Source organism: Nerophis lumbriciformis, linkage group LG36 (assembly GCF_033978685.3).
Source record: "Nerophis lumbriciformis linkage group LG36, RoL_Nlum_v2.1, whole genome shotgun sequence".
NCBI lineage: Eukaryota > Metazoa > Chordata > Actinopteri > Syngnathiformes > Syngnathidae > Nerophis > Nerophis lumbriciformis.
Genome location: NC_084583.2, coordinates 875,001 through 895,725, shown reverse-complemented (window position 1 = coordinate 895,725; position 20,725 = coordinate 875,001). Strand labels below are relative to the sequence as shown.

General features: G+C 42.1%; 1 protein-coding gene across 1 annotated transcript in view; it reads right to left on the bottom strand.

The window, feature by feature from the left end:
* The window catches only part of inppl1b (inositol polyphosphate phosphatase-like 1b), a 148,134-nt gene that overhangs the window by 3,656 nt on the left and 123,753 nt on the right, over positions 1 to 20,725 (bottom strand). The window contains exons 25-27 of the mRNA XM_061930597.2: positions 18,617 to 18,689; positions 5,420 to 6,185; positions 5,230 to 5,345 (exon numbers count right to left, since the gene is read on the bottom strand). Coding sequence (XP_061786581.1) covers positions 5,230 to 5,345; positions 5,420 to 6,185; positions 18,617 to 18,689 — 955 coding nt within the window. The remainder of the gene's footprint in view (positions 1 to 5,229; positions 5,346 to 5,419; positions 6,186 to 18,616; positions 18,690 to 20,725) is intronic.

Here is a 20,725-nt window from a genome sequence, read left to right as displayed (position 1 = left end):
CTTAAAATCCTTTCATTTTGTCAAAACTCGACAGTGCGCCTCATGTATGGAATCATTTTGGTTGTGCTTACCGACCTCGAAGCTGTTTTATTTGGTACACGGTGTAATGATAAGTGTGACCAGTAGATGGCAGTCACCCGTAAAAGATATGTGTAGACTGCAATATGACTCAAGTAAACAACACCAACATTTTACTATACCTACTCAGTGGCCTAGTGGTTAGAGTGTCCGCCCTGAGATCGGTAGGTTGTGAGTTCAAACCCCGGCTGAGTCATACCAAAGACGATAAAAATGGGACCCATTACCTCCCTGCTTGGCACTCAGCATCAAGGGTTGGAATTGGGGGTTAAATCACCAAAAATGATTCCCGGGCGCGGCACCGCTGCCGCCCACTGGTCCCCTCACCTCCCAGTGGGTGAACAAGGAGATGGGTCAAATGCAGAGGACAAATTTCACCACACCTAGTGTGTGTGTGACAATCATTGGTACTTTAACTTTAACTTATAACCCGGTCCGCCTAATGTACGGAATAGTTTTGGTTGTGCTTACCAACCTCAAAGCTATTTTATGACCTGTAGATGGCAGTCAAACATAAGAGACACGTGTAGTCTGCAATATGACTCAAGTAAACAACACCAAAATTGTATATGTTCCATTGAAAATATAGAAAATTACACACGGCGCTCAAAAATCTATCAAAAATGTTTTAGTAGGACTTTGGTAAGCTATGAAGCCACACCACTTGATGGATTGTACTGTGCTTCAACATAGAAGTATTATTATGGTGTGTGTATAAGGTAAGACATATTATCTGGCGTTTTGTTTCGCAATATTATGCAATAGCGACTTTTTTTACTTTCTGGTACCTGCTGATCCGTATTTGGGATCTGCATAAATCATTGGTTTCTGGTCAAATATCTTTAGTGTTTGTTTATATAACGACAACAGAGGCTTCACTACACGTTTTGTGGCCTGTCCCCAGACCATGGCACAATAAGACAGATGTGGGATACAATCATTGCATGCATGTGCACTTGTGCAGCTTGAGCAGATAAACAAGATCTAATATTCCAGAAACAGTTTATATTTATTTTCATGGTGTTAGTCAATTTTTTAAATTACCATATTTTCCAGACTATAAGGCGCACTTAAAATGTTTTTTTTTTCTTTTCTCAAAACTCGACAGTGCGCTTTATAACCCGGTGCACCTAATGTACGGAATAGTTTTGGTTGTGCTTACCGACCTCAACGCTATTTTATTTGGTACATGGTGTAGTGATCTAAGTAGATGGCAGTCAAACATAAGAGACACGTGTAAACTGCAATATGACTCAAGTAAACAACACCAACATTTTGTATGTTCCATTGAGAATATAGAACATTACACACGGCGCTCAAAAATCTATCAAAATGTTTTAGTAGGACTTTGGTAAGCTATGAAGCCGCACCGCTTGATGGATTGTACTGTGCTTCAACATAGGAGTATTATTATGGTGTGTGTATAAGGTAAGACATATTATCTGGCGTTTTGTTTCGTAATATTATGCAAAAGCAACTTTTCTTACCTTCTGGTACCTGCTGATCTGTATTTGGGATCTGCATAAGTCCTAAAACATTTGCACGAGTCCTCCTTTATAGTCCGTGCCGACGCCGTAGTCGATAAGCTTCTTCTTTTTCTCTATCTTCTTGCTACGCTATGTTTGAATGGTTCTCGGACTACGATTGTAGTTGATGTGAGCGTGCGTGTGCAAAGCATTCTTGTAGGCTGGAATGTGAACATTTCTACTGACACAGATGACAGCACATGATATAAATGTTATTTTTACGAGTTTGAAAGTAGTCATTAAAGATGTGACGTTTCACGGTCAGAATGTTTCTATGTACTAAATTCAGCTACTTCTATTTTCGCAGCTACATGCGAAGTCGTAGTTTCATGACTGGTGGCCATACGCAGTGTTCTTTTCGTACACTAGGGGGTGATTGTGGTTATTTCGGCTTGTTTAGCTATGTGGGGATGTAAATACAGTAGAAGAAGACGATGCTACATGCTAATAGGCAAGCGCTAGTAACTTCCAAGCTACGGTTCTAAAAGATAACAACAAATGAACACTGCTTTTTGGTGTTGTTGGTCACGTAATGTTTTAATTTAAATGACACTGGTTATTAGGGTCATCAGAGACATAGACCAAGGTTGCTATTTTAGTCAACTCTTTTAGGAGGTTTCTGCTTACCAGCAGTCTCAAACAGCCGGCATGTGCTGGCGTCTTATTTTAGGAACCTTCTGACACTAGTTAAACAAGTACCGGTAGGTTTCTATTTTAAACCGCCGGCTTGTTATTCCTAGCCAGGTAGAATGCCAGGCTCGGTTTGATTGGCGAAATGGAGTCCAACATCACTGAGACTTACTTTGCATTGGTGAAACAGAGTCATGTGACAGTAGAAGAAGGCTCGCTGACAAGAATTTGTCTTTGCAAGCCTCAATCAATAGATTATAAACTATTATGATATAAATAAATGCAACGATCGACATGAAACCCAAAGTAAACGGAGTAAAAGGAGTGTTTCTTCGTCACAAAAAAACAGTGAAGTTGTCACGTTGTGTAAATGGTAAATAAAAACAGAATACAATGATTTGCAAATCCTTTTCAACTTATATTCAATTGAATAGACTGCAAAGACAAGATACTTAACGTTCAAACTGGAAAACTTTGGGGGTTTTTTTTGCAAATATTAGCTCATTTGGAATTTGATGCCTGCAACATGTTTCGAAAAAGCTGGCACAAGTGGCAAAAAAGACTAAGAATGTTGAGGAGTGCTCATCAAACACTTATTTGGAACATCCCACAGGTGAATGGGCTAATTGGGAACAGGTGGGTGCCATGATTGGGTGTAAAAACAGCTTCCATGAAATGCTCAGTCATTCACAAACAAGGATGGGGCGAAGGTCACCACTTTGTCAACAAATGCGTGAGCGATTTGTCCAACAGTTTAAGAACAACATTTCTCAACCAGCTATTGCAAGGAATTCAGAGGATTTCACCATCTACGGTCCGTAATATCATCAAAAGGTTCAGAGAATGTGGAGAAATCACTGCACGTAAGCGGCAAGCCCGTGACTTTCGATCCCTCAGGCAGTACTGCATCAAAAAGCGACATCAGTGTGTAAAGGATATCACCACATTGGCTCAGAAACACTTAAAAAAACCACTGTCATCAACTACAGTTGGTCGCTACATCTGTAAGTGCAAGTTAAAACTCTACTATGCAAAAGGAAAGCCATTTATCAACAACACCCAGAAACGCCGCCGGCTTCGCTGGGCCTGAGCTCATCTAAGATGGACTGATACAAAGTGGAAAAGTGTTCTGTGGTCTGACGAGTCCACATTTCGAATTGTTTTTGGAAACTGTGGACGTCGTGTCCTCCGGACCAAAGAGGAAAAGAACCATCCGGACTGTTCTCGGCGCAAAAGTTGAAAAGCCAGCATCTGTGATGGTATGGGGGTGTATTAGTGCCCAAGACATGGGTAACTTACACATCTGTGAAGGCACCATTAATGCTGAAAGGTACATACAAGTTTTGGAGCAACATATGTTGCCATCCCTGCTTATTTCAGCAAAACAATGCCAAGTCACATTCTGCACGTGTTACAACAGCGTGGCTTCATAGTAAAAGAGTGCGGGTACCAGGGGCGTCACTAGCTTTTAAGGACAGGGGGGGCTTTGCCCCCAGGAGATGCACAGGATGCAAGCGAATGTTACGCACGAGCACAAAACTTCACAAACGGCTAACAAAGACTTAGAAATTATTCATTGTTATTATTATTATTTTTAAAAAATGCACGGCACGAAATGAAATGCTCCCCGGGACGATGGCTTTTAACCATATATTTTCTTTTTCTTTTTATGTATTTATTCATTTTACATTTTATATTAAATGTCTTGGTTTTTCCTTCCTCTGAAAATCCTATTAAATGTTTAACAAGCCATCCTATAATAATAAAACAGCTATTAATGTAACAATACAATAAAACAAATATATTTAATGATGTTTTTTTCATTATTTTAACAATAGGCTTATGTATATTACTTTATATAGATTCTACAAGAAACACAAAACTTAAAAAATAAATGATTTACAATTGCACACACAAGGTTTTGTGCAGCTTCACTCATTGTAAAGGAAGATAATGTGCTTCGTACACCTGCAGGACCGCAAGCAAGGTCGCAGAGAAAATGCGGGCTGGAATTTGAGTGATGTGGGCATTTTCTATATGAACAAGTGGAATGGATTGGATACCGACGCACTAAAGGGGCTCTCTACCTTACGCTACCAAGTGAGGGGAAACTGAGTGAATAATAACAGGTTATATGATTATTTATTTAAACTCATATATGGGCCACTTTATAATGAATATGTCGGCATTTATTTGTAAAAAAAAACAAAAAAACACCAAATTATTTAGGGGGGCTTAAGAATATTTTAGGGGGGCTTGAGCCCCCCTAAAATAGGCCTAACAACGCCAATGGCGGGTACTAGACTGGCCTGCCTGTAGTCCAGACCTGTCTCCCATTGAAAATGTGTGGCGCATTATGAAGCCTAAAACACCACAAGGGAGACCCCGGACTGTTGAACAACTTAAGCTGTACATCAAGCAAGAATGAGAAAGAATTCCACCTGAAAAGCTTCAAAAATGTGTCTCCTCAGTTTCCAAACGTTTACTGAGTGTTGTTAAAAGGAAAGGCCATGTAACACAGTGGTAAAAATGCCCCTCTGACAACTTTTTTGCAACATTAAATTCTAACGTAATGATTATTTGCACAAAAAAAAGTAGTTTCTCAGTTCGAACGTTAAGTATCTTGTCTTTGCAGTCTATTCAATTGAATATAAGTTGAAAAGGATTTGCAAATCATTGTATTCTGTTTTTATTTACGGATTACACAACGTGACAACTTCACTGGTTTTGGGTTTTGTACAACAGAAATGCATATGGAAGAACATGAAAGCTCTAAGATTCAAATTGGGCAAGAATTAGCGTCTTGATCTTCTTCTACACGATTGAAGTAGCTGACTTAGCTATCAACATCCGAACTAACACAATCCAGACCCACATTTAGCAGTCTAAACAGTACCGCAGCAAGCTTTGTAGAAGAGTGGCGTTATTGTAATCATTCTGGATTTTGGCGATGGAGTTAGATTTTAAGTGTTGTGAAGAGAAGCAGAAGTCTTACCTGAAATAATCCAGATCATCCCAGCCATTAAGGCTGAGTCCCAGAGTGTACTTCTGCAGACCCAAGGCACTGAGGAGCTCACAGACCGTCTCAGGAGCACCTTGGAGGACTGAAACCTGTTTTGCAAAACATAAACAGAGTCATGCCTTCTAAAAGAAATCAAATCCTAAGTACGCATGCAGGGTCGTACCTCTTTCTCCCAACTGTGACCCCTCTCTGTGTGCAAGGTAGGTCCATTTCTGTAGCCTGGCCTCTGGCTGTGAAAGGATGGAGCGCTTTGCTTTGCAGGAAAGAAGTCGACCTCACTGAGCGACTTGGCAATCTGCAAAGCGGTCAGGGAGTTGTCCCCTGTGGGGCCGAGGGGCTGCTGCTCGGCCCCCCAAGCAGAGGGCACCTGGCAGTGTCCCAAAGGAGCCGGGGTGAAGGAGAAAACCGGCGGGGCTTTCGTTTTCCTCTCTGGAAGATTCCTTTTGGCTTTTTGACGGATGATGGCCGACTGGTTCATGTACAGGTTCCTCAGGTTCTTCTCCGGCAGAATGGAGTCGTGGGGTAGTTTTTTGGCGTGGTACTTAGGCTGGGACACCTGGTCTTGGCACAGGGGGATACCTTTACTGGAGGGCGGGGATATAGGGGAGGGCTTTTTGACAGGGAAAAGTTCGTAGGACGAGTTGGCTTGAGGTGTCTGAAGCGGACTGGCCGGAGCGTGATGAGGGAGGACGGCCGGGATTTCAATTTCCGTGAAGTCTGACCGGCGACAGGGCCGGGCGTTGAAGCCGTGCCTTCCTGAGACTTTTGGGAGCTGCAAGGCCTCGTTTCCAGCCCAGATGACCTGCGGTTCCCTTCGCTGCAGAGGGAGCGCCTCCTCTATTCCCCGGACCACCGACACACCCTCAAAGATGAAGTAGGCTGGGTTGGTGTAGCTGCTCGTCGTTGGCTTGGTAGGAGCCGCCAGAGACCTGCAGCACATTAATAGGTAAGGTTTCTTTCGGTTGAAGGAGGGTTATTACAGGTGATTAACCCGCGGCTCGCCCCCCCGGAGCATTTTTAAAAAAGGATTGAAAATGTGTCAGGTTCAAACACTGATGACATCTATGAAACAAGACAAGAAGCAAAGAATCAAACAGAGACAGAATTCAATTTGGACTCAATTGAGGAGAGACGCCGTCGACCTGCAACCTCTTTGTCTTTGCATGCTCTGCCAAAAGATTGCATGCCGCCTCCTTTTATTTTGGACCATCCCCGACCACATGGCCACCTTTGTTTCCAAAGGACAAAGGTCGCAAAAAAGTTCACAGAAAAGGTTGTAAACAATTCACAGGAAAGGTCAGGTCAAAAAGAGTTCGTAAAATACTTCAAAAAGAGGTCGTCTGGAAATTGGGCAGATCCTGTCATCTCTCCGCTCTGAAGTCCTTGGGCCAGAACAACATCTTTCTGTTGGTTACCATACATGAGAGAAAACAGGAACACCTTCATCTTGCTCCCCCCACCCCACACACACACAGTGGAGTTTTACGAGTCTTACTCTCGGTAGGTTTCAAAGACAGCCTTTTGTCTTCTTGTCAGGAACACAATGTAATACAAAGTTTTTGTGATCATTTAGAAACAATTATTCTAACAAAATGGAAAAAGCTGGGGGAAACATTCTTTTTTCTTTTAGTATGTTATCTGTAAGTGCAAGTTAAAACTCTACTATGCACAACCAAAGCCATTTATCAGCAACACCCAGAAACGCCGCCGGCTTTGCTGGGCCCGAGTTCATCTAAGATGGACTGATGCAAAGTGGAAAAGTGTTCTGTGGTCTGACGAGTCCACATTTCAAATTGCTTTTGGAAACTGTGGACGTCGTGTCCTCTGGACCAAAGAGGAAAAGAACCATCCGGATTGTTCTAGGCGCAAAGTTGAAAAGCCAGCATCTGTGATGGTATGGGGGTGTATTAGTGCCCAAGGCATGGGTAACTTACACATCTGTGAAGGCACCATTAATGCTGAAAGGTACATACAGGTTTTGGAGCAACATTTGTTGCCATCCAAGCAATGTCTTTTTCATGGACGCCCCTGCTTATTTCAGAAAAACAATGCCAAGTCACATTCTGCACGTGTTACAACAGTGTGGCTTCATAGTAAAAGAGTGCGGGTACTAGACTGGCCTGGCTGTAGTCCTGACCTGTCTCCCATTGAAAATGTGCGGTGCATTTTGAAGCCTAAAATAGCACAACGGAGACCCCGGACTGTTGAACAACTTAAGCTGTACATCAAGCAAGAATGGGAAAGAATTCCATCTGAAAAGCTTCAAAAATGGTTATTGGTGATTAAGCCGGGGGTCGTATGTTATCTGTGTTGGCCCTGTGATGAGGTGGCGACTTGTCCAGGGTGTACCCCGCCTACCGCCCGAATGCAGCTGAGATAGGCTCCAGCACCCCCCGCTACCCCGAAAGGGACAAGCGGTAGAAAATGGATGGATGGATGGATGTTATTGTTTGAGGACAAACACGACACAAACCTTACCAATTGTTAGAAAGCCCATAGTTTAATATGACGCCAGTAAACAACACCACAACTTGAAATGTTCCATTGAAAATGAAGAACATTACACACGGCGCTCAAAAATCTGTCAAAATGTTTAAGTACGACTTTGAAGCCGCACCGCTTAATGGATTGCCGGCCCATTGCGGCTACCGTAGTCAAGAGTATTACAAAGCTTAACCTATTGTTACTATAACAATCTACAAGGTTAATATAGGTTGCTTCTCTTTCTTCCCCTCCATTTGTCTGCATTCTTTTGTATCTCTAGTTATCATTACGTATATGTATTGTTGCATTTGAACAACTGTATTGTTGATAATAGAGGTCAATTATTGGTATTATTCATTATCAATAGCGCTATTTCTATTGGTATTTGTATTGCTCCATTTGTAAAGTAATAATGCTTATTGTCATTTCTGTATTATTATTTATTTTGCTATCACTTTTACCATCATATTTGTACATATCGTATTTGCTGATGTTGCTCTATTGTTGTTGTTGTTATTGTTGTGTTTGCTGTTGTTTTTGTCTCTCTGTCTTATTCCCCTTCTTGTCCCCACAATTACCCCCTCTGCCCCAAATGATAATATAAATACATTCAATAAAGTCAAATACAAATAAGGTGTCAGAATAATTGTACCTAAGTTATCACAAAACTTTGTGTTTCAATGAGTTCCCGGTGAGCAGACAAAAGCTGTCTTTGATCTTACCCAGCAAAAGGCTTGTAAAACTCCACTGTGTAAGATGGGAAGCGACATGAAGGTGTCGGTTTCTTTGATGTATTGTAATCCACAGAAAGATTTTATCTTCACCCGAGATCTACAAAGCGGAGAGGAAGCAGGACCTGACTACCCTCCAGGCACCTTTTCTTTGAACTGTTTTGTGACCAAAGGCAGCGGCTGTTTACAACCCCCCTTCCTTTAGAAACATCTGTTGACATGTAATCAGGGAAAGTCCGAATAAAAGAGGAGGCGTACAATCTTTCGTTAGAGCGTGGTGGGAGTACAAAGAGTACAGCCCAGACGTTTCTCCTCAATTGAGCCAAATTGAATTCTGTTTCTGTTTAATTCCTTGCTTCTTTGTCTGTTTATTAGATGTCATCAGTGTTTGAACCTGACGTAAGGCAACAAGAGAAGTATCCTACACTTCTCTTTTGTAAAAAGTAAATCTGAACAGCCGATACGAACATCTACATCAACTATATGATCTGCCTGAGAAGCTGAACAGGACAAAAAAAAAAGACTTACTAAGTATTACTAAGGTGTGTGTGTGTATATAACGACCGCAAAATGGCACTGATTAGCAGACATATTATCTGGAATGATGAGAAAAGCACAATGAAAAACGTCTTTTCTTGGAGGGGATATATTATAGTAATCCATCCATCCATCCATTTTCTACCGCTTATCCCGTTCTCGGCTGCATTCGGGCGGAAGGCGGGGTACACCCTGGACAAGTCGCCACCTCATCGCAGGGCCAACACAGATAGACAGACAACATTCACACTCACATTCGCCAATTTAGTGTTGCCAATCAACCTATCCCCAGGTGCATGTCTTTGGAGGTGGGAGGGGCCTATCCCCAGGTGCATGTCTTTGGAGGTGGGAGGGGCCTATCCCCAGGTGCATGTCTTTGGAGGTGGGAGTAAACCGGAGTACCTGGAGGGAACCCACGCAGTCACGGGGAGAACATGCAAACTCCACACAGAAAGATCCCAAGCGCATGATCGAACCCAGGACCTTCGCATTGGGAGGCAGACGCACTCACCCCTCTTCCACCGTGTTAACTAAATAAACGAACTAACAACATAAAAAAAAAAAACGCCAACAGACACCAAAACGCATCAATTGAATGTGTTTTAGTCATCAATAAAATCCTAAAAGGACGTTGCTGAATAGACGATACAGCATGTCTAGTATTTTTCTTTATTTCAGTGAGTCCAAATGTGTTGACCCACACACGTAGGGCGGAGGATTCTCTGTCTACCGTCTGTCTTTGCAGTCCTTTTCACACATGCTAAACAGAAGGCAAAATAGACCTCCCAAAATGGTGATGAGTGTTGATGAATCACATTGCGTGTGCTGTTTAACATATTTGTATGTTGTCCTCCCAGTATTGTAGACGTTTTGATGATCATCTTATATTCTGCATATTAATGAAGACAGAGACGCAAAGTGGATTGCACTCCTTATTCTGCCCACTTGACAGACACAAACCACTTTGGACACATTTAGGCCCTGTCTGTATTATAACTCCTTATATAAAGACAATATAACATACATCCATAAACGTGGATGCATATGCAACAGTGCAATATATTTATCTGTACAGTAATCTATTTATTTATATCTGCACCTTATTGCTCTTTTATTCTGCACTACCATGAGCTAATGCAACAAAATTCCGTTCTTATCTGTACTGCAAAGTTCCAATTTGAATGACAATAAAAGGAAGTCTAAGTCTAAATCAGGGGTGTCAAACTCGTTTTCTTTGAGGGCCACAAGGCAGTTATGGTTCCCCTCAGAGGGCCGCGTTTAACAATGAGTTATATATGAATATACATGTATATATATATTGTACATTAACAATATATTTTTTTACATAAGCTGCAAAAAAAATATTTAAATTCTACTTCAAAAACTGGCACCCGAATTTTACAGTAAAAGCAGTGTTTGTTTTTTTTACAGCATATAAACAAATTGAATAAATGGAGTGGAATGGAGAAGCACTATCACTGTTTTTAGCGGTAAAATTTGTCACGAGGGGGTTTTGCGGCTCACTGGGGGTCGTTCTCCCGGGAATGCAGAACGGACAACTCCGGACGACAGCGTGAGGTAGGAGATGATTTTAATCTTCTCAAGAAATCTTCGCAGGGCATGAGGTAAACAAACATCGACTATGGCATGGAACAAACACGAGACTGTGGCACGAAACAAACAGCATAAACTATGGCGTGGAACAAACACAAAACTGTGGCACGAAACAAACAGCATAAACTATGGCTTGGAACAAACACAAAACTGTGGCACGAAACAAACAGCATAAACTATGGCTTGGAACAAACACAAAACTGTGGCACGAAACACACAGCATAAACTATGGCTTGGAACAAACACGAAACTGTGGCATGAAATTAACAGGACTTACGTGGACACGGCATGAATCGAACAATGACGCCAGGCCGACTGACTGGCAAAGGCAGGCTTAAATATTGGTCTCTTGATTAGAGCAAGTGCGTGTCCCGAACACCAGAGGCAGGTGAAACTAATAGGTCGCCATGGAAACTAAAACAAACAAGGGTGCACAAAAACAGGAACTATTGGAGTCTTAAACTAACAGAAAATAACAAAAAAAACATTTGTTTTTTTATGTTTTAGTGTCTTACCGTATATGGTAAAAAAACAGTACCAAAGTTGATATTCGGTAAAAAACCCAGTCAGCGGAATTTAACCGTAAAATGTATTGTCAATTTTACAGTCTACAAATTGATTGATCATTTCTTTTGACATCATAAGTCAAGTAGATATTTAAGTACAGTATTTATCTTTATTTTAACAAAAAATATTTTTGGAATACATGACAATATAATATTTTGATGTTGATGATATGGAATTTTACAATATATGCAATTGCATGTAGTACATGCTTTTTAATGTCAAAAGGGAAGGAACAAATATATTTAGTAAGAAAAGTGTTACGATCCGCTGCCCGGATCATAGTTTGTTTATGTTTGAGTCACATGTTTTCAGCACCTTGATTTTGTTTGTGTTCAGTTGCCATGTCAACTGATTACTTTCACCTGCCTCTGGTTAGTGTTCGGGACGCGCACCTGTTGGCCGGGCACTAATCAGAGGGCTATTTAGTCTTTGCTTTGGCCTCACTCGGTTCGGCTTCCTAGTTTGTTCCCATACAACTGATAACGACTACTTAGATTTCATACTATGCTATTTTTCCCTGCTAGCTCCCACGCTAGTCCTTTTGTTTTGCCTTTTGTGCTACGTGCATGTCTTTTTGTTATTCACCATATGATTTATATTTAAAATAAATCATTTTCCTACCTGCAAGCTGTGTCCGAAGCACACCCGCATCACTATGCGACCACGTCGTTTCAAAAAGATTAAGCATTTTATTAACCCATATTATTTCCAGGCTTTTGCGGGGCCTTGAGTTTGACACTTTAATAATTATTTAGCCTAAGCCCTGTATCAGCCACACTAAACCACCGTTTAAGGTTCCCTCTCCTTGGGTAATTTTATAAATCGGGAACTGCACCGTTTATTTCTTGAATCTCCGGCTCTTAGCTCTGTATGGACTCATTAATCGTTTATAAACTGAGTTCGGAGAAGAAGTGACATCAGAAAGAACACGCCACAGCCAGCTTCATAACAACCGGTTTCCACTCAAGGGTAACCACTAGAAAGATGGAGGCGAATCATCCAGACATGCCCGTGTTTCTCCTTCTTCTACATGTACAGACGCTTGTGGAAATCACACTTTAAAACCTTAAGAGAAGGAATCTGCAGCTATTTGGGATACAACACTTCTCAGACGGCAACATAGCAATGTTGAGTTTTGGATAAGGCCCGGAAGAACGGCAGCCTGGTGGGATATGTTTGTCAAAAAGTGTGTTGTGTCAGAGAAACGGCAAGAGAACTTTCCAATGTCCCGGTCAGCTGTGATTCTACTTAGCAAAATATTTTGTCCATTTGTCAAAGGAGAAACAACGAGAATGCGGACTCCCGTGGATGTGATTAAAAAAAAAGGGTAGCGTGTGCTTTGTATTACCTGGCTGACCAGGGAAGACTACGGAAAAAACGACGAATGCATTTAGACAGGCAAAGCAGACTGTATCAGTTATTGTCCGCCATGTATGTCAACGTCTAGTTTGGTACTCAATAACTACCGTGAAGCCAAGAAGGAGCCGCTTCATGACATTTTCAGCCTCCAAGCACAAGCAGGACTGCAAGATTGGACAATGAAGGTGAAGGCAAAAGAGTGAGGCGTGTCCTGACCAGATATCTAGATGCCAAGTGTCCGGTTCAAACACTGGAGACATCTAATAAACAGACAAGAAGCAAGGAATTAAACAGAGAACAGAATTCAATTTAGCTCATTGAGGAGAAACGTCTGGGCTGTACTCTTTGTACAGTCTTCCACCACGCTCTGACGAAAGGTCTCACGCCTCCTATTTTATTTGGACTTTCCCTGATTACGTGGCAACGGCTGTTTCTAAAGGAAGGGGGGTCGTAAACAGCCGTCGCCTTTGGTTACAAAACACTTAAAAGAAAAGGTGCCTGGAGGGGGGTCAGGTCCTGCTTCCTCTCCGCTTTGTAGATCTCCAGTCAAGACAAAATCTTCCTGTGGATTACAATAGATCAAAGAAACCGACACCTTCATGTCGCTTCCCATCCTACACAGTGGAGTTTAACAAGCCTTTTGCTGGGTAAGATCAAAGACAGCTTTTGTCTGCTCGCCGGGAACTCATTGAAACACAAAGTGATAACTTAGATACAATTATTCTGACACCTAGATTGATTGTTGTACCGTATTTTCCAGAGCATAGGGCGCACCGGATTATAAGGCGCACTGCTGATGAATGGTCTAGTTTCGACCTTTTTCATATATAAGGCGCACCGGATTATAAGGTTCATTAAAGGAGTCATATACATATATATTTCTTTCTAAATGTAAAAGACTTCCTTGTGGTCTACATAACATGTAATGGTGGTTCTTTGGTCAAAATGTTGCACAGATGATGTTTTACACATCATCTTCCAGTCGCTTTCTGACAGTCGCTTCAGCATGCGCCGTTTTGTGGGCGCTCTTATTTACCTTCGACAGCGTCTTCTCCCCGTTATCTTATCTTTGTTGTCGCGGTGTAGCGTGCAAGGACGGGAGTGGAAGAAGTGTCAAAAGATGGAGCTAACTGTTTTAATGACATTCAGACTTAACTTCAATCAACAACGGAGCAGCATCTCCTCATCCGCTGGAAATGCGTCCCGTGAAAAAACGTCCGACCTCGAAGCAATTTTATTTGGTACATGGTGTAATGATAAGTGTGACCAGTAGATGGCAGTCACACATAAGAGATACGTGTAGACTGCAACATGACTCAAGTAAACAACACCAAAACTTTAGATGTTCCATTGACAATGACTCATGGGACTCCTGAGGCAGCAGACAGGTACCGACAGGCCAAGCGGTGTGCGGCTTCAGCGGTCGCGGAGGCAAAAACTCGGACATGGGAGGAGTTCGGGGAGGCCATGGAAAAAGACTTCCGGACGGCTTCGAAGCAATTCTGGACCACCATCCGCCGCCTCAGGAAGGGGAAGCAGTGCAGTGTCAACACCGTGTATGGTGGGGATGGTGCTCTGCTGACCTCGACTGCGGATGTTGTGGATCGGTGGAGGGAATACTTCGAAGACCTCCTCAATCCTACCAGCACGTCTTCCTATAAGGAAGCAGGGCCTGGGGAATCTGTGGTGGGCTCTCCTATTTCTGGGGCTGAGGTTGCCGAGGTAGTTAAAAAGCTCCTCGGTGGCAAGGCCCCGGGGGTGGATGAGATCCGCCCGGAGTTCCTTAAGGCTCTGGATGTTGTGGGGCTGTCTTGGTTGACAAGACTCTGCAACATCGCGTGGACATCGGGGGCGGTACCTCTGGATTGGCAGACCGGGGTGGTGGTTCCTCTCTTTAAGAAGGGGAACCGGAGGGTGTGTTCCAACTATCGTGGGATCACACTCCTCAGCCTTCCCGGTAAGGTCTATTCAGGTGTACTGGAGAGGAGGCTACGCCGGATAGTCGAACCTCGGATTCAGGAGGAACAGTGTGGTTTTCGTCCTGGTCGTGGAACTGTGGACCAGCTCTATACTCTCGGCAGGGTCCTTGAGGGTGCATGGGAGTTTGCCCAACCAGTCTACATGTGCTTTGTGGACTTGGAGAAGGCATTCGACCGTGTACCCCGGGAAGTCCTGTGGGGAGTGCTCAGAGAGTATGGGGTAACGGACTGTCTTATTGTGGCAGTTCGCTCCCTGTATGATCAGTGTCAGTGCTTGGTCCGCATTGCCGGCAGTAAGTCGGACACGTTTCCAGTGAGGGTTGGACTCCGCCAAGGCTGCCCTTTGTCACCGATTCTGTTCATAACCTTTATGGACAGAATTTCTAGGCGCAGTCAGGGCGTTGAGGGGATCCGGTTTGGTGGCTGCAGGATTAGGTCACTGCTATTTGCAGATGATGTGGTCCTGATGGCTTCCTCCGGCCAAGATCTTCAGCTCTCACTGGATCGGTTCGCAGCCGAGTGTGAAGCGACTGGGATGGGAATCAGCACCTCCAAGTCCGAGTCCATGGTTCTCTCCCGGAAAAGGGTGGAGTGCCATCTCCGGGTTGGGGAGGAGATCTTGCCCCAAGTGGAGGAGTTCAAGTACCTCGGAGTCTTGTTCACGAGTGGGGGAAGAGTTGATCGTGAGATCGACAGGCGGATCGGTGCGGCGTCTTCAGTAATGCGGACGCTGTATCGATCCGTTGTGGTGAAGAAGGAGCTGAGCCGGAAGGCAAAGCTCTCGATTTACCGGTCGATCTACGTTCCCATCCTCACCTATGGTCAAGAGCTTTGGGTCATGACCGAAAGGACAAGATCACGGGTACAAGCGGCCGAAATGAGTTTCCTCCGCCGAGTGGCGGGGCTCTCCCTTAGAGATAGGGTGAGAAGCTCTGTCATTCGGAGGGAGCTCAAAGTAAAGCCGCTGCTCCTCCACATCGAGAGGAGCCAGATGAGGTGGTTCGGGCATCTGGTCAGGATGCCACCCGAACGCCTCCCTAGGGAGGTGTTTCGGGCACGTCCGACCGGTAGGAGGCCACGGGGAAGACCCAGGACACGCTGGGAAGACTATCTCTCCCGGCTGGCCTGGGAACGCCTCGGGATCCCCCGGGAGGAGCTGGACGAAGTGGCTGGGGAGAGGGAAGTCTGGGCTTCCCTGCTTAAGCTGCTGCCCCCGCGACCCGACCTCGGATAAGCGGAAGAAGATGGATGGATGGATGGATTGACAATGAAGAACATTACACACGGCGCTCAAAAATCTATCAAAATGTTTTAGTACGACTTTGAAGCCGCACCACTTGATGGATTGTCGGCCCATTACGGCTACCGTAGTCAGATATATGGTGTGTGTATAAGGACCGCAAAATGGCACCCATTAGCAGACATATTATCTGGTGTCTTGTTTCACAATATTATGCAAAGTCAACTTTTCTTATCTTCTGGTACCTGCTGATGTGTATTTGAGATCTGCATAAGTCATGAAAATTTGCGCACATCCGCCACTGTAGTCGATAAGCTTCTTCTTTTTCTCTATCTTCTTGTTATGTGACATTCATCCTCCGCTGTTGCCATTTCTAATATAAAGTAGTGTAAAGTTCTTACTTACATGGAAGCACTAAAACATACCGGTGTAGTGAGTTTATATTATTCACCCAAGGAACTTTAGTTATTAGAGAGTTCCGGTCGGACGTTTTTTCATGGGACACATTTCCAGCCTCGTTGTTGCACTAGTGAGCCACAGATGAGGAGATGCTGCTCCGTTATTGATTGAAGTAAAGTCCGAATGTCATTAAAACAGTTAGCTCCACACTGCAAAAACTGAAATCTATGTAAAATTAAATATATCAAATAAGGGTGATATTTGCTTATTTTCTGTCTGATAAGGTCATTATTCTCACTAAGCAGATTTTATGTTAGTGTTTTACTTGTTTTAAGGGTTTTGGTCCTAAATGATCTCAGTAAGATATTACAGCTTGTTGCTGAGATTTCATGACCTATATTGAGTAAAACATGCTTGAAACTAGAATATCAACTGTTGCAAAGCTGTGTCATCAACACTCGCAAGTAGAGATGTCCGATAATGGCTTTTTTGCCGATATCCGATATTCCGATATTGTCCAACTCTTAATTACGGATTCCGATAACAACCAATACCGATATATACAGTCGTGGAATTAACACATTATTATGCCTCATTTTGTTGTGATGCCCCGCTGGATGCATTAATTAAACAATGTAAAAAGGTTTTCCAAAATAAATCAACTCAAGTTATGGAAAAAAATGCCAACATGGCACTACTATATTTATTATTGAAGTCACAAAGTGCATTATTTTTTTTAACATGCCTCAAAACAACAGCTTGGAATTTGGGACATACTCTCCCTGAGAGAGCATGAGGAGGTTGAGGTGGGCGGGGTTGGGGGGAGGTGTATATTGTAGCATCCCGGAAGAGTTAGTGCTGCAAAGGGTTCTGGGTATTTGTTCTGTTGTGTTTATGTTGTGTTACGGTGCGGATGTTCTCCCGAAATGTGTTTGTCATTCTTGTTTGGTGTGGGCTCACAGTGTGGCGCATATTTGTAACAGTGTTAAAGTTGTTTATACGGCCACCCTCGGTGTGACCTGTATGGCTGTTGACCAAGTATGATTGGCATTCACTTGTGTGTGTGAAAAGCCGTAGATATTATGTGATTGAGCCGGCACGCAAAGGCAGTGCCTTTAAGGTTTATTGGCGCTCTGTACTTCTCCCTACGTCCGTGTACACAGCGGCGTTTTAAAAAGTCATACATTTTACTTCTTGAAACCGATACCGATAATTTTCGATATCACATTTAAAAGCATTCATCGTCCGATATTATCGGATATCTCTAGTTATGGGACATTCATCCTCCGCTGTTGCCATTTCTAATATAAAGTAGTGTAAAGTTCTAACTTATATGGAGGCGCTAAAAACTACCGGTGTAGTGAGTTTACATTATTCACCCAAGGAACTTTAGTTATTATTAGAGAGTTCCGGTCAGACGGTTTTTCATGGGACACATTTTCCCGGCCTTGTTGTTGCCCTAGTGAGCCACGGATGAGGAGATGCTGCTCCGTTATTGATTGAAGTAAAGTCCGAATGTCATTAAAACAGTTAGCGCCATCTTTTGACACTTCTTCCACTCCCGTCCTTGCACGCTACACCGCTACAACAAAGATGAAGACACTGTCGAAGGTGAGCCACGTAAATAAGACCGCCTACAAAACGCGACAGTCAGAAAGCGACTTGAAGATGATGTGTAAAACATCATCTATGCAACATTTTGACCAAAGAACCACCATTACATGTTATGTAGACCCCAAGGAAGTATTTTACATTTAGAAAAAAAATCATAATAATATGACCCTTTTAATGCGCCTTATAATCCGGTGCACCCTATGGTCCAGAAAATACGGTACTGTTATTGTCGAATGTGTGGACAGTGACGTGCATATCTCTGCACTTATATGCGTCTGTGCTATGCTCTAACACAGATTTATTGACATGTATAACTGATGTTATTATTATGACAATGACAAAAGGATTGATTGCTTGAATGTGGTGCACGTATTAAAGCGTTTTTGACATTTTAGACCCCATTGTGCCCCAAACTAAGAATTGTAATTGCAAGTCAAATGTAGTGACCTTTTTAATCATTATGAAACGCTAACACATTATCGATACATGTAATGAGTGTGCCATACACTCACTGAGGTGTCATTTACCCGACTAATATTGACATTTCAAATGTCAGTGAGTGGTACAAACAATATACATTTATAACTTGCCCAACAACTCTTGATGGTGAACTCTCAGATAATAAAGGTTATGTTTTCACCTATTTTGATGCTGTTTGCACCCAGTGAAACCTCAACTTTCCCCAAAGTGCCTTTAAGCAAAACTGTGCGGAGGAGCGGCCACACAGGTCCAAAAGGAGGGCATGACTTTTTAATCAACTGATCCAAATAGTCGTTGTCAGAGGTCTGAACTGAGGATGCTGGGCTTTTACGGGGAACCATAAAAGAAGTCCTCACCTGTTAATTGGGACTCGTGTGGATGCGTGAACTCTGCCTGCACCTCTGTCCTCTTTCTCAAAACGTAACCACTCTGAAAAAGCCACATGTAATAAAGTGGAGAAATTGGTCAATACATGTGAAAATCAGCTTCCTCAATGTGTGTGTGTGTGTGTGTGTGTGTGTGTGTGTGTGTGTGTTTCTACCCTTCTTGAGACATCAAGAAGGAAAAGAAGCTTCCATATGAGGAGGTGTGAACAAGTTAGGACATAAATCATGGTCCCAATAAAGAAAACCATTGCATCTAGGAGAATGTGTCATTTGTGGTGGTGAAATCTATCAAAATGAGGGTGGTCCCAAAAAGGAGGGATTTTTCAAATTGACTGTGTGTCGCTTTTAAAAGTGCTCCCCCCTGCACAAGTGTGTGTAAGAAATTGAAATGCGCCTCCTTTGGCCAAAATTTATTAAAAAAATTACAAATATATATGTATATAGGGACATACTGCAATAACTTGAAGTAAATAATGAAGATTAAAAATCAATTACAAACAAAACAATTCAAAAATAAATAAATACATTAAAATCCATCTTTTTCTCACAATGTGTCGACTTTTTTCTTATAAAATAGGGAACAATTTCTCATTTTCTTTCTGTTTTTGTAATATTGCAATATTTTCTCGTAAAATTAAGACTTTTTCATGTAAAATGATTACTTTTTAATGCAAAATGTATCACAATATTGCCAATTCTTTGGTTGTTCTTGTCAAATAGTGAAATTTTTTGAATAAAATCATGACTTTTGTCATAATTTTGCCAAGTAAAATTCTGATTATTATTATAATATTGTCAAAATGTTACAATTTTCTCATTAAATTGTGACTTTTGTCGAGTGAAATTACGACTGTTTTCATAAAATTGCCAAAATGTTGAGCTTTTCTTGTAAAATTGTGACTGCTATTGAGTAAAATTCCAACTTTTATCGTAACATTGCACAAATGTTCAGTTTTTCTTGTAAAATTTTGACCTGCGTTGAGTAAAACTACGACTTTTATTATAAAAATGCCAAATTTCTAAGATTTACTTGTGAAATTGTGACTGTTTTCTTGTGAAACTCCAACTCATTTTTCACAACAAGCTTTTTTATATTTGCATAGTATGTATATATTATTAATGTTGTAAATACACATCTGTATATATCTAGAAAGGGTGGTCCTAAACAGGGAGGCATTTTTCTGTCACCTGTGTGTAAAAAATTCAAATGTGCCCCCTTTGGCCAAAATGTATTTAAAAAAATAAATAAATATGTATTTAGAGACATTGTGGTAATCTGAAATGTCCTTGCTCAGTTCTGTTGTTGTCTGCACACCATGTTCACTCTCTCTCTCGTCCACAGTATGGAGTGCAGCTGGCGCAAGGCAGCAGCACACACCTGACTTAGATTAGAAGCAGCCTATTTAACCTGGCTGCTGACGGGCTGTGAGCGCCGGAACTTTGTCATTGCTTGCAAACCTGTTGATCTTGCCAGAGAACTCACTAGTTCGTCGTGTGCCATTCATCTAAGGTTTGCCTGTATTTTTCCTAGCCTTGTCTAGCGCTTTTAGTTTGTACTTTGTCCTTATATTAACTTCTTTCATGAAGTATTTTTCCTAGCCTTGTCTAGCGCTTTTAGTTTGTACTTTGTCCTTATATTAACTTCTTTCATGAAGTATTTTTCCTAGCCTTGTCTAGCGCTTTTAGTTTTGTGTGTTATCTCTCTTAGTAGTTTTTTTACATGGTGTGTTTTGTTGTGTTTACCACCATCGCCTTTGTTTTGCTACTTTGTGCTTCCTCCTAAATAAAAGGAAGAACAATTGTACACAACACGTCTCTGCATCCTTGGGATCCACTCCACCACTTCCTAACAGACATACTGCAATAACTTGAAGTAAATAGTGAAGATTAAAAATCAATCACAAACAAAATATTCAAAACAAATAAATGAACTAAAAAAGTATTTTTCTCACAATGTGTCAACTTTTTTCTTATATAATTGGGAACAATTTCTCATATTCTTTCTGTTTCTGTAATATTGCAATATTTTCTCATAAAATTAGGAATATTTTATGTAACATTATTACTTTTTAATGCAAA